Source organism: Lepidochelys kempii, chromosome 8 (assembly GCF_965140265.1).
Source record: "Lepidochelys kempii isolate rLepKem1 chromosome 8, rLepKem1.hap2, whole genome shotgun sequence".
NCBI lineage: Eukaryota > Metazoa > Chordata > Testudines > Cheloniidae > Lepidochelys > Lepidochelys kempii.
In genome coordinates this window covers 22893894-22906412 of record NC_133263.1, presented here as the reverse complement: position 1 = coordinate 22906412, position 12519 = coordinate 22893894, and the positions used below count along the sequence as shown (strand labels likewise).

The following is a 12519-nucleotide window of genomic DNA, read 5'->3' as shown; positions in this document are numbered from 1 at the left end:
TCTTGACACACACCTTGTTCACTATATTTTACTGTTTGTTCTGTGTTTGGAATTAACCTAGAACATGTGTGTATTATACACATTTACATACACATTGTACATTCCATAAACATGTACATGTTTACTATTAATACTAATTATTATTATTATTATTATTAGGCTGGTGCCCAAAATCCACAACCAGGCTAGGCTCCATTGTATTAGGTGCTATACGTATAATATTTGATCGTCTGTGCCCCCAAAGAGCTTACAATCTAAAAGAGAGAAGATGTAACAAGTGGATGATACGTGCAAATCTTTAGCGGGTCAGTGGCAGTGATCCCCTGCCCAGACATTATCAGGTTGCTGTGTGCATTACGGCAGAAATGGATTTCGACAAGGGACCAGAATGAGTACAAGATGGTGCATTTACAAATTTTGATTGACAGCTTTTTTCACTTATCAGGGAAGGTAGGAGAAAACATGCTAAAGTGCTTGTTGGAGAAGTAGAGAAATGGATGCTGGAGGCTGGCATCATTGGTGAAGTGAAGTCCGGAGTTGACTTTGCTCAAAATATAGTTTAGATAAACAGGGCTATGTGTTTGCCACTGGACAAGCTTTGTTAAGAATTAATCCACAAAGCCACTACATTATCCTCCTTCAAATCTGTCCTTCAACACAGGCCCGCCATGATGCTTGCAAAACATATGACAATGAATGGACCATCCAAACACAGTTGGTATGCTGTGACTGCTGGTCTCTATGTTAATCATCACTGTCTCACAGCAACTTTGTGCTGCTCCTGCCTATTTGCTGTACTCACCTGTTGTTTTATCATATTTTTTTGAGCCCCAAACCTGCAACTAATTGCACACGGATGCAGTGCTGCCCCTGTATGGAGCCCCACTGACGTGCTCATGTGCTGTCAATTGCAGGATCAAGACCATCATTTGCAACAATTTGTAGCAGCTGGTATCTTTTTTTTTATTATATGTGTATCCACAATAAGGCTTCAATCCCTGCTTGGGGCCTCTAGGTTAATAATTAATAAATAATAATAATATTGTTCACAACTCCATGTAAGTATACAGTATATAGATGCATCACTTATTCATTTCTGTTTTTTTAAGTTAACTGGAAAACAAAAGATTTTTTTCCTTAAATGATGTATATATTGGTTCCTGTGTTTTTAAATATTACAATCATTCAGGTTTGAATTTGTTTTGGTAGTAGGGCTTTTATTTCACATTGTTATCATCCCTTTAATACTTAACAGTTAATAAAAGACTAAGTGCATTAACTTTCTCTCTCTTTCATAATATAAAAAATTCCAGGTCAAACAGCACTGGAAGTTTATTTACTGTGCATTTTCCCCATTGCAAAAAACAGATTGTATATGAAAGACAGACATAGAATGACAGCAGGAAAGGAAACGCCTCTGGCATGGAATAAAAGGTCATCAAAATAATCCTATTTCCTCTTCAAAGATTACCTGGGACTCCCAAGCTTTTTCTTATTTTCTTGCTTTACCGCTATCACTATGTAAAAAAGGAACTTACTCCACGTGTTGCAATTCTGTGGTATTGCGGTGAAACAAAGTAGCTCTTTACTTTCAGAGTTTACAAATATAAAAGCAACCAGCACATAGCTGTTGTCAGATCCATAGAACAACCACTTCCAACAGCATCACCTTACAAGCTCCATTGGAAAAGGTAAGAAATCCTTCTTATTGCTCTATGGTGGAGTATCTCTACACTGGGACATCAGAGAGCCAGTAACAGATGAAATCAAAGGATGCTAGTTATATAAAATACACCAATGCAAAAAAAAAACAACTTAAGATCTTTCAGTTTATATTCTTGCTAAAGTAAGATACCCAAGAAAGTATATTTAAATAGAGCCAGTTGTTATTACATTTTTCTGAAGACAGGGTGGTTTAATATTCTTATACATGTTGAGGTATGTAGAGACTGTATAGATGTAAATATTTACAGTTAATAGAATTGAAATATACATTATATATTATCAGCATTTATGTTTTTGTGTATCAGTTGCACAAACATGCAAATTACATAACCAGATCCTTAACTGATATAAATTAAGTGAATGAAGATATGCCAATTTACACCAACTGGCCCATAAGATATATATGTGGTTTTTATACACCCCCTAACCACAGGGGAGGTGTTTATACTGTGATTAGAGCTGATCAGAAAATGGGTTTTCTTTCTGATGAAAATGTATATGAAAATGGAAAAAAACCCACAATGGTTATCCATGGAAATTTTTGACTTTTCATCAAAAACACCCAAACCCAAAAACTTCTCTGCTGAAAACAGGGAAAACTTTGCAGTTTGGGTTTTTGCTTATTTGACAAAAATTCAAAATTTTCCACAAAATCTAGACACTTCTAATGAAAAATGTAGTTTAGTTCAATACGTGATTACACACAAAAAAACAGTTCTGATGGAAAAATTTCAACCAGTCTTAAAAGTGATGGGTACTAATATAAGCACCTAAGGCTTGTCTACACTGCCATCTAGTTCAGACTAGAGGGAGTGTGAATAGCAATGCACACCTTCGTGCTATATTGTAACACCCCGGCATTGATACTGCAGGTGCAAACATAAAAGTCCAGAGCTCAGGACTACAGCAGTATATTAGTTTTACCCTGTCTATTAAAAATACAGTACAGAGGAATGTATATAGTGTGAATCTATGTATTTAAGGTGTCTCAATGGGCACTCATGCTCTGGCCACTTTTGCAAATGTAGTTATTAACAGTTATGTGTCATTCACTTCAGTAGGATTTTTGGCTGAGGAAGTGCCAAATAAGATACTGATCCAGCAATGCTCTTAAGCATATGCTTAATTTTAAGCACATAAGTAGTCTTGTTGGCTTTAAATGGAATTACTCATGTGCTTAAAGTTAAGAGTGTGCTTAAATGCTTTCCATGATCTGGGTTTAAAGCCCAAAGGCCAAATCCTATGCACTTTATTCCTGGCAGGCGCCCCATTTCTGTCAGTGGGACTCCTCTCATGAGTAAGGACTACTGACATGACTAAGTGTGCTCAGAATGGGGTCTCTTGGGTATAAGCTCCTTTGGGGCACGTACTGTGTCTTCCGCATATTGTCTAGTGCTGAGCATACTAATAATGCTCAATCAATAATATCAATTACTAGCCTTTTTCCAAACAGGCTTATTAATTGTTCTTTCCCCTACCCTCCACAGATGTCTCATCTACTCTTGGTCCTACTTTTGTTATTTTCCCTTGCAATCCCTCTGGAAGCGAAGTGGAAACTGCGGGAGAATGGTAAGTAGTCTGCATTTACTGAAAACTATCACTTGTTGAATAGTTAAAAACAAATGTACTAACAAATATGTTTGTGAATAAATGCAGAGTTGCATTAGCTACCATTCATGGGCTTATATTCTGAATTTTTCATGAGTATTTGGATAATTGCTGGGTGTTCATGAAAATATTCAGGAGTCCCAAAAGTTTCATGAAGTTTAGAAACATGATTATTCGTCTGAGAATTCACACCAGAAACTGCCTTATTCCCTATTCACTGTTCTCCCGTTTCAAGAGTTTCAGTCATGCAATCAGGAAGCAGAAACAGCATCTTGTGACTTAGGTGACAACCCACAAACAAGTAATGAAGAGCAAATAGTCAAAGTGAACATTTCACAAAAAAACCCCAAGCCCTGAAAATATTTCATCCAGAATGTTCAGAGCAAATAACTCTGAATACGAATTCATTCAAAGAAATGCAGAATCAGTGAACAAATTATTCACTCACCAGAAAACGGAGCTAAATTCAGGTGGTCATATTTAATCCCTTTACTCACATTGACAGGCACCTTAGTCCACAAGTATCCCTTAGTCCACAAGTATGACTTCGGTGGGACTTCACAGGGTGGAAGCTGGTATTCAACATGATTAAGAGGATCACTGTTTTGCCCATAATGAATATTTCAAACACTTCTGTTGATAGCTTTAGGTTATAAGACTATGCTGTGGTTTCCCTAAATAACATTGGGGGCTCTTGAAACTACAGTAGAAGCATTTCTGCCACAGCATAGAAACTACACATTTGTGTCTTTTGGTACCTCTCTGGCATTTCCTGGTGCCTATGCTTCTCGATACTCACAGGCAGACTGGCAAGCCTCTAGATTCATGTATTTGCACATTCATGACTTTAATAAGCAGTCTCCACTGTCCGATGTGATGAGATTCAGTGTCCTATTATTAGCAATGTTATTTGGCTTAAAGCCATCTTTTTGGAAATGCTGAGAAGTTCTCTTGGCTCATTGCTGGAACTGATGCTTCCTTCCAGCCTGAGTGATGCACTTGTAAGTTCAATTGTGGTGCTTCCTAAACCTCCAGTAAATGTACTCTGTGTCCACTCGCAGGGAAAAACACAAACCCAGTGGACACTAATGACAACAGGGGTTCCTGTATCAGTGGTAGAAGAGAAAGGGTAGCTAGGGCAATGGCTGTATTTGGGGAACTGGTGTCAATGAAAGTGCAGATGACGTTCTTGACCCTGGCAAGAATGAAGCGGATTCTTGAGTTCTACTGCTCATTCTGCCCCTGATTAGCTGTAGGAATTTAAGCAATTCATTTACATATATCTTTGGCCTTAATTGCTGCCCCCCACCACCTGGAAAAATCTAGCAAGGGAAGGCTGTAAGGAAGAAAAATCCACAAAGATTACTTAATGGAGTTTTCCTAAATTGTTTTGTGAAGGGGCGTTTCTCCCAGTCTGGAGTAAAGGGCTCCACAGAGTGACTGAGGAGTATTCAGAGAGTCATGACTATCTGTTGGAGGCCCTGTATCTCTGCTTTGGGATTATCTCTCCCCTAGCAGCCACTTCATTGGGACAATGCTGCAAGGGCAACCAGCTTTTCTGCAGGAAAAATTAATGCCGCATCAGGTTGTGGGGCTTTAGAAGGAAGCAATACATGCTCCTGGCTTTCCCTTGCCCACCTGCCCCCTCCCCAATCACAGCTCCTTCACACTGCAGAGATCTCTCCATGGAATCCAGAAGGGGAGTACAATGCTACAGAGGTGCTTCACCCCTCTTTCTGTGAGCAAAGACTGAGATCCAGTAGTCCTTACTCATCAGAGGAGTCCCACTGAAGTCAATGGGGCTCCTTGCAGGAATAAAGTGAGTAGGTTTTGGCCCTTGGGCTTTAAACCTGGATTATGGAAAGCATTTAAGCACATTCTTAACTTTAAGCACATGTGTAGTCATGTGCTTAAATAGTCAATGAGACTATTTGTGTGCTTAAAGTTAAGCATATGCAGGGAATGACTGAGCCATCTGTGCCTTGATTTCCCTGTCTGTGAAATGGGGATAATGACATCACCCGCTTTGCAGGGCTGTGACTGTGCCAAATTCTCTGAGACTATGGAAAGAAAATCACTTCTAAAATGAAAATAACTCTGATTGCTCATGATGTTTTGGATGCATTTCATATTTACATTTAAAATGTAATCTTGTCAAAAGACAACTGGGCCTGACTGTTGTTATTCATGCCAGTGGTGTTTTGCCAGTAGTTTCAAGGACAGCAGTACTGGGCCTAAGATGTAGTTCAATTTTACCAGCACTTTAATCTTGACTAACACCCAACATTTATTTCCCTATAGTTTATGTGATAGAGTCAGAGTGGACTCAGGAGGCACCAGCTGAAGAAGTAGAGCTCACCTGTAATGTATCTGAAGACCAATCTATGTCGGTCTACTGGATGAAGGATAAGGAAATAATAGGAACTGACAAGATATTAACAATTTCAGTCAAGGAATTTCCAGATGCTGGCAACTACACCTGTCACAAAAGTGATACCCACGAGATTTTAAGCTACTATTTTTTCCTTATTACCAAAAAAGACTCAAGTAGGCAAATATCTAAGTGGATTCTAAAAAGTTTTAAAGGTAAGGTAATAGGGCAATATGATGTTTTTTCCATGTACAGTATGTGCCATAACATCGCAAAGGAAAAGAGAACTCACTGGAAAGAACCACTGTGCATGACTAATGAGGTGGATTATAATCTTTAGCATGGTAGCTCTTCAAAGTGCTGTTCAGGCATTAAGGGGCAAATAATGCCCTCTCCTACATGGGTGCAGAGGTCCCCATGTGCAGCAGAACCAGGTGGATCTGATGTGCAATGCGGGAGCAAGATTTGGGGAGTTCAGCTCTGTATGGGGTTCCTATATGCTGTCACAAAGGATGAGTTGGGACCATGACTTTCTGATCCTTCCCATACGGAGTGGGGGAGTAGAGGAATGCTAAGGCTACTCTAGCCTCTAGGCTGGAGCAGCAACCATGGAACAGTTTCACAACATGTGGGGGAATGGCTGTTCTTCCCTTTGCCCTTGCAGCTCTCACCAGTGCCTAGCTAAGTCATTCAAACTGCATGCCGAGGATAGCATTTGCCCCTAACTAATTCATCTTCATAAAGCAGAGGTTACATGACTTAGCCTAAAACTGCTGCTGAGCCAGGATTAAAACCCAGAAGTTTGGGATCCTGGGCTCATGGTTAACACATTGGACAAAGATACATCTCCGAGAGCAAGCTATCCATCTTCTTGTGTTTCGCTTGGGCCACTAAACATTATTAGAAGGGTGGAAATTTTTCATTTATAGACATTATTCCTTTCCTGTGCATGCTAAAGTCATCTTTGAAATGTGTCGCAAACAGCACGGTGAGCAATCAGAGAAATGAAATCATTTGTTGAGGATATGGGGTTTGTTGAAGCCAATTTTTTTTAATAGATGGGAAATATCCTATAAAAAATGTGAACAAGCTCCGGGAAAAACAATGGCAACATAATCTCTAAGGGTCACATTTAGACACCAGCAAACTTCCAGCCACTATTCAGCTGACGTGTATATTGTGCATTGTTTTCCTGGGAAGGGACTCAATATCTGCCAGTAGAATTTTGTAGAGTTACTGTTTTATCTTACTGGTCAAACAATTATTTTTTTTTCAATCAATTTTTTCTCTCTCTTTCAATCTAGAGCCAAACAACATGACATTTTTAAAATGTGAGGCAAAGAATTACTCAGGGATTTTCATATGCTCATGGAAGACAGAAAATGAGAGTCCAAATGTGAAGTTCACAATCAAAAATCTAAAAGGGTAAGAGCTTGTACTTTCCTCAGCCACTTCATTAGGATAATAAGGCCGGAATACCCCTCTTTGTCAGCATGTGGAACGGATACTACAAAAATAGTTGGCCACCTATCACATGAACTGGACCGGGGGAAGGCCATTTTTATGATTTGAGAATGTGGACCAACACATTGGATATCCTCTGCAGGACAGTCCCTTCTAGGCCCATCACATTACTGTATGGAAATCTGGTCAGGAATTAATATAGCTTAGAAGTGTAAGAACTCCCATTGGATCTTCTCTGCAGATGCTGTAATGTAGCTACAGAGTGACTCAGGCAGTAGAACTGCAGGTGAGAAGGAAATGAATTTCAACCAGACATAGAAGCAAGTCATCTTGCAGCGTCCTTCTCGCCAGATCCATTGGCTGTATGGAGTTGGGAAGTCAAACACTATATGACCATAGCATTTGCCCTGTCAAGGACCCTGAGGGGAATACTATGAGAGAAACCTCTTGGGGATTTCCTACCTCCCACTCCCCTCCCATGGGTTTCTCCAAGGCAGGGCGTGCTCTGGCCCAGTGTTATTTTTATTTGTTAAAAGGGGAAATAAGTGCAAAGCATAATTTGCTGGATGCAAAAATATAGTCAAATTCTGGTAGCATTGTGTGGTGTTATTTCTTATGGAAACATACTCAACTTGACTTGTTTCCTCCAGCTGGATTTGGGAAAGGGGCTAAAGAGTGAAGTTAGACATTAGGCCCTCCACACTAGTCAATAAACAGTGGCATTAAAGAAGAGACTGTCTTTAATTTATGCCCAAAACTCCCATTGGCATGGGCGTCTCATGTACAGAAACATGCTATTTATGACACAGCAACACTATCTTGTCCGGTGACATGGTGTCATTGAAGTATCTGTAAGCAGCACTTTATTCAGAGCTCTCCAGCGTTTCCTTTATCACTTTCTGCTTTGAATTCAGAACTCAAGAGGATGCATCTGGAAGTGTAATCTGTGGAAGCCCTGTGTCTCAACGCTATGAACTAGAGACAAAGTACACAGTCAATTGTCAGAAAACCAACCACTGCCCATTTGCTGAGGAACACCAGCCCATTGAGATGTTCCTGGAGGTCATTGATGAGACACAGTATGACAACTGCACCAGCAGCTTCTTCATCCGAGATATCAGTGAGTGGATCAGAAATCAGCTTTTATTTTTAAGTGTATAAAGCTTGTCATGAATTCAGTGACCCTGAGTGAATGTCTGTTCAGGGACGACAGTGCTGATTAATGTATTTACTGCTCCAACAGTACCAGCTTCGCCACACTACCTCTGTGTCACCAGTGTGCCCGCAACCTCACCTGAGAGCTGAGAGGGATTAATGCATGGCCCATGATAACTGTATTCTAGGCCTGTAGGCTTCCCTCCCTTATGGGAGTAAAGAAAAACAAAAACTGGATGAAACCAGGAAGCACCCACTGGGAAACTATAGGAGGTGCTCAGCACCCAGGCACCACAGCAAAGGCGGCAGGTGTAAGAGGTTTGAAACGCTGGGTGTGGCACATCTCCCTTTGAAGGCATGCCGGCCCACAGCACTGGGAGCGTCACCGCTGCTGGAAGCTCCTGAGAAGTGAGGGAGCCACCAGCGCCCGGACTGTGCTCCGCCCCGAGGCCCCACCCCCTCTCAGTCTTTTCCCCCTGAGGCCCTGCCCCCGCTGCACCTCTTCCTGCCCCCACTCCAAAAACACCCACCAGCAAAAACAAAAGTCAGTGCCTGTTGGTGGAGGAAGTGGAGAAGCAACGTCTGTGTGGCATGTGCCGCTCCCATAGATCTCACAGGAGCCCCTCTCGTGCTTTGCATGAATTAGGAGTGCCACAGTACTGGAAGGGCCAGGCTGGGAAGGCAGAGACCAGAGCCAGAAAGCAATCACTCTCTGTGGCAGGCTCCCCTCTGAAAAGTGCAGATTTCCAAGTGAATATCTGCATGGGTGCTTGGAACAGCACGGACTGCCGATACATACTCCTGCATATCACTGCCTCAAAGGAGAGGAGGATCTTGGGCACACAGAGATAGGCAGATCAACCAGAAAGTTGCTGCTGAGTTCATCATGCTGCCATGGGAGAAAGGGAGGTTGGCCAGCACTCTGGAGAAGCAGACACTGCCAAATTAAAACTTTCCTTCCCTGTGCATTCTAAAGGTCAGCAAGGTTTGAGGCTGGGTCCCTTCCCTTTGTCTTCTGCAGCCCTCTAAATCCCTTCATCCTTGAGGGATCTTATAAGGCGAGCTCTGTAAAGGTATCCCTCTTCCACAGGAGAGTACAATATAGTCCCTAAACCTCAAGCACACTCTTGGCCTTTACTTTAATTTACTATGGTTTCCAACAGCTGTTTAACTGAATAATTAGTACTAATAAAGCACAAAGAGCTGATACTACGTAGCTAATGAATGCTAATGCTGTCTTTATTTTCTCTTGCAGTAAAACCTGACCCACCTGAGTGTGAGCATGTGGTCAAAAATGGCACAGTGACTTGGAAATACCCCAGAACATGGAGCACACCAAAGTCTTATTTCCCTTTGACATTTAAGGTCAACGCTGAAGGCGAGGTATTTGTAATAGGGAGTTCTCATTACTCTTAATGTGTGTATGATGCAGTCTTTTAAGAACTTGATCCCCTTCCCAGTTCATCTGCACAGTAGCATCCAAGTAACATGGATTGAAACACTGTGAAAACAGATCAGTCTCAACATTTCAGTAGCAGGTTCAGTGATTCCTTTATGTATCTGATCTAACCGTGTTGTCCTAACTCAAATTACTTAGTGATTTAAATAAGGAACTTTGTCAGAGTAGGATTGGCGGGTTTGTAGTTTGAATAATGCTTTGGGACCTGCTGCAATGAAAACTACTCTGTTAATATAGAAAAGGAGTACTTGTGGCACCTTAGAGACTAACAAATTTATTAGAGCATAAGCTTTCTGTTATACTCTAATAAATTTGTTAGTCTCTAAGGTGCCACAAGTACTCCTTTTCTTTTTACGGATACAGACTAACACAACTGTTACTCTGAAACCTGTTAATATAGGATATTATTAGTATTTAGTGATGTTTTTCCACTGAAACACCCCCATGGCCTTTAATTACCAATCTCAGTCATGTGCTTGCAGCCTAGAAGTTGTTATGATATAACTCTCTAAACCATCCTGTTATCTCTATTATGCTTTCCTCTTTTACCCTTCTTGCCCAACCAATTGTTTGCTTCACCCAGCTGTTAAGTTGTAAGATCTTTGGGGCAAGGTCTCTCGTAAACTATACGTCCGTGCAACGTCTCTGGGGCTCTAGCTTAGTTGAGGTCTCTAGATGCTAACCTAATATAAGTAAGTAAGTCTGCCATTGACATATTTTCCAAAGAACACCATAGAAGTCATCTACTCCGATATGACCTATCTCTACATATGAAAGATAATCATTTGTATTATGTCTTTGCTATTTGCCCAAACTTCAGGTCTCATGGTCAGGGATCTTTCTGACTATGAGACACAGTCAAAGTGAGTGCTCTACTTCAGGACTCTGCCAAGATGACATATCTACTGTCCAGCACTGGAGAACAGAAGATCTTGGTAGTGAGGTGGAGGGAGGAGTGAACAACAATGTCACACCCAGCATCGCACAGTCATGTTAGCATGAGAAAAAAGTATCTGTTGACTCAGGATTATTAGGCTCTGTGGATCCTGAGCTGGGGAAAATCCACAACCTTTTCCTACACCAAGAACAAAGACAGCCTAATTTTTGCCACACTGAGTTGCATGTAGTTTGATTGCATGTACACAGTTCAGATTTGCACAGAAGAGCTCTTGCTAATAGAGTAAAAAATCAATGACTCATGCTCTCACACTACCCAAGAGGCCGGAGGATAATTTAGTTTTTGCCAACTGCTTCCCAATTTCCAGCAGCACGTTATTAAGTAATACTAATTTTTAGGAAGACATAAAATAGATTTGTTTGCATTGCTAATGCACCTCTGCGGGTTAAACACAACAACTACTACGTGGCAACTTGCCCGCAGGGTGACACCAGAAATCAGTGGCATAGTTAGGAAAAGGACCAGCCATCTTCTGGCTCCCAGTCCTGGGCCTTGACCACAACGATATACACTTGTAGCTATGAATTCACTTAAGAATAATTAATCAGGAAATACACACAAATCTAAAATATAGAAGTATTAAATAAAATCCAATTATATAAAATATTCACTGAAATAAAAATTGAATATTAAAATTAAAGTATATGGTCAATTAATGAACTAAGGGCCTGTTCCCACATTCCCATTAACTTCACTTACAATAGAACCCTAAGTGCAAAGATTAATAACAAGATAATATCCATGTGGGGGCATGAGTATGGGTCTATGCTACGCCTGCTTTTATCCCCACATTCTGACTGACATTCACCAAAGCTTATAAGAGAAAATAAAGCAACCTAAATGATACTTATCCCACTTCATGAACAGACCTAACAGGTTAAAAGATTACGTACTTTAAGTAAAAAATGAAGAAAGTGCATACCAGCAGATGGAGCCATCTCCTTAGTTATGGTTCTTGGCACTGAGGAAGGGCCTCTTTAAAAATATAAAGGTGCATGCTAGCTTTACAAACACTCTTTATAGGAGCTGCATGTCCACCAGTGGAAATCACACTATGTAAGGACATGCCAGGGTATTTCAGATCAGTTTGAATCTACTTGTAATACTTTCCTTTCTGCAAAAACTTCCTCTTTGCTCTGATACAGCAGTGATAACTAATATGAGCACATATTCATTTTTGGCACAAGATCAACTAGATAACTTTAACCTGATGTTTGAGTAACTTCTGCTTGACTTCTTACAATCCATTGACTGGACTGTGTTTTTGTTCATAGTCTTATGATACTGATGAACAGTTCATTCGCTTTGCAACGACAAGCAAGCTAGACAAGATCTACGTCCAGGCCAGAGATCGGTATTACAATTCATCTTGGAGTGATTGGAAGCTCTGCAGGTAAAGCTCACGACACCATTTATCACAGTAGCAGATGTGACTTTTGGCTACATGGGAGGAAGTGGAGCTATGCTAGCTTATTTTTCTCAGATATTGGAGGGGGGTGGTTACCCCTTACTACTGTCCTATTCGTAGTCCTGAGTGAAAGAAGTTGTTTCTTGAAATATCTTTGAGAGAACAAGAGTCTATATAAACATGTGACTACAATGTCCAACACAGGCTAACATTCTCTTCCTCCAAAAGCCCGGGAGAAACAATTAGAATTAATTTACACTAGACAGGAAACATGTATCTAGGGTTCACCCGGAACAGTTAATGATTTAAAGTGTTCTCTGCCTAGCTAGGTATTTGTACTGTGTCCTTCCATGAAGTATCTGAGTACATGA

General features: G+C 40.8%; 1 protein-coding gene across 1 annotated transcript; it reads left to right on the top strand.

Moving 5' to 3' along the window:
- The first annotated feature begins 3212 nt into the window (after nt 1-3212).
- IL12B (interleukin 12B) lies at nt 3213-12137 on the top strand. Its single transcript, XM_073358088.1, has 6 exons — nt 3213-3294; nt 5635-5919; nt 7009-7129; nt 8083-8288; nt 9579-9706; nt 12015-12137. The coding sequence occupies exons 1-6, from the start codon at nt 3213-3215 to the stop codon at nt 12135-12137; spliced, it is 945 nt and encodes a 314-aa protein (XP_073214189.1).
- The last annotated feature ends 382 nt before the right edge of the window (nt 12138-12519 follow it).

Excerpts from the sequence above, each read along its gene's own strand:
- IL12B (XM_073358088.1), top strand. The coding sequence starts at position 3,213 with ATGTCTCATCTACTCTTGGTCCTACTTTTGTTATTTTCCCTTGCAATC. Across the intron at positions 3,295-5,634 it reads GTGGAAACTGCGGGAGAATG|TTTATGTGATAGAGTCAGAG; the intron begins GTAAGTAGTCTG and ends ATTTCCCTATAG. Across the intron at positions 8,289-9,578 it reads CTTCTTCATCCGAGATATCA|TAAAACCTGACCCACCTGAG; the intron begins GTGAGTGGATCA and ends TTTCTCTTGCAG.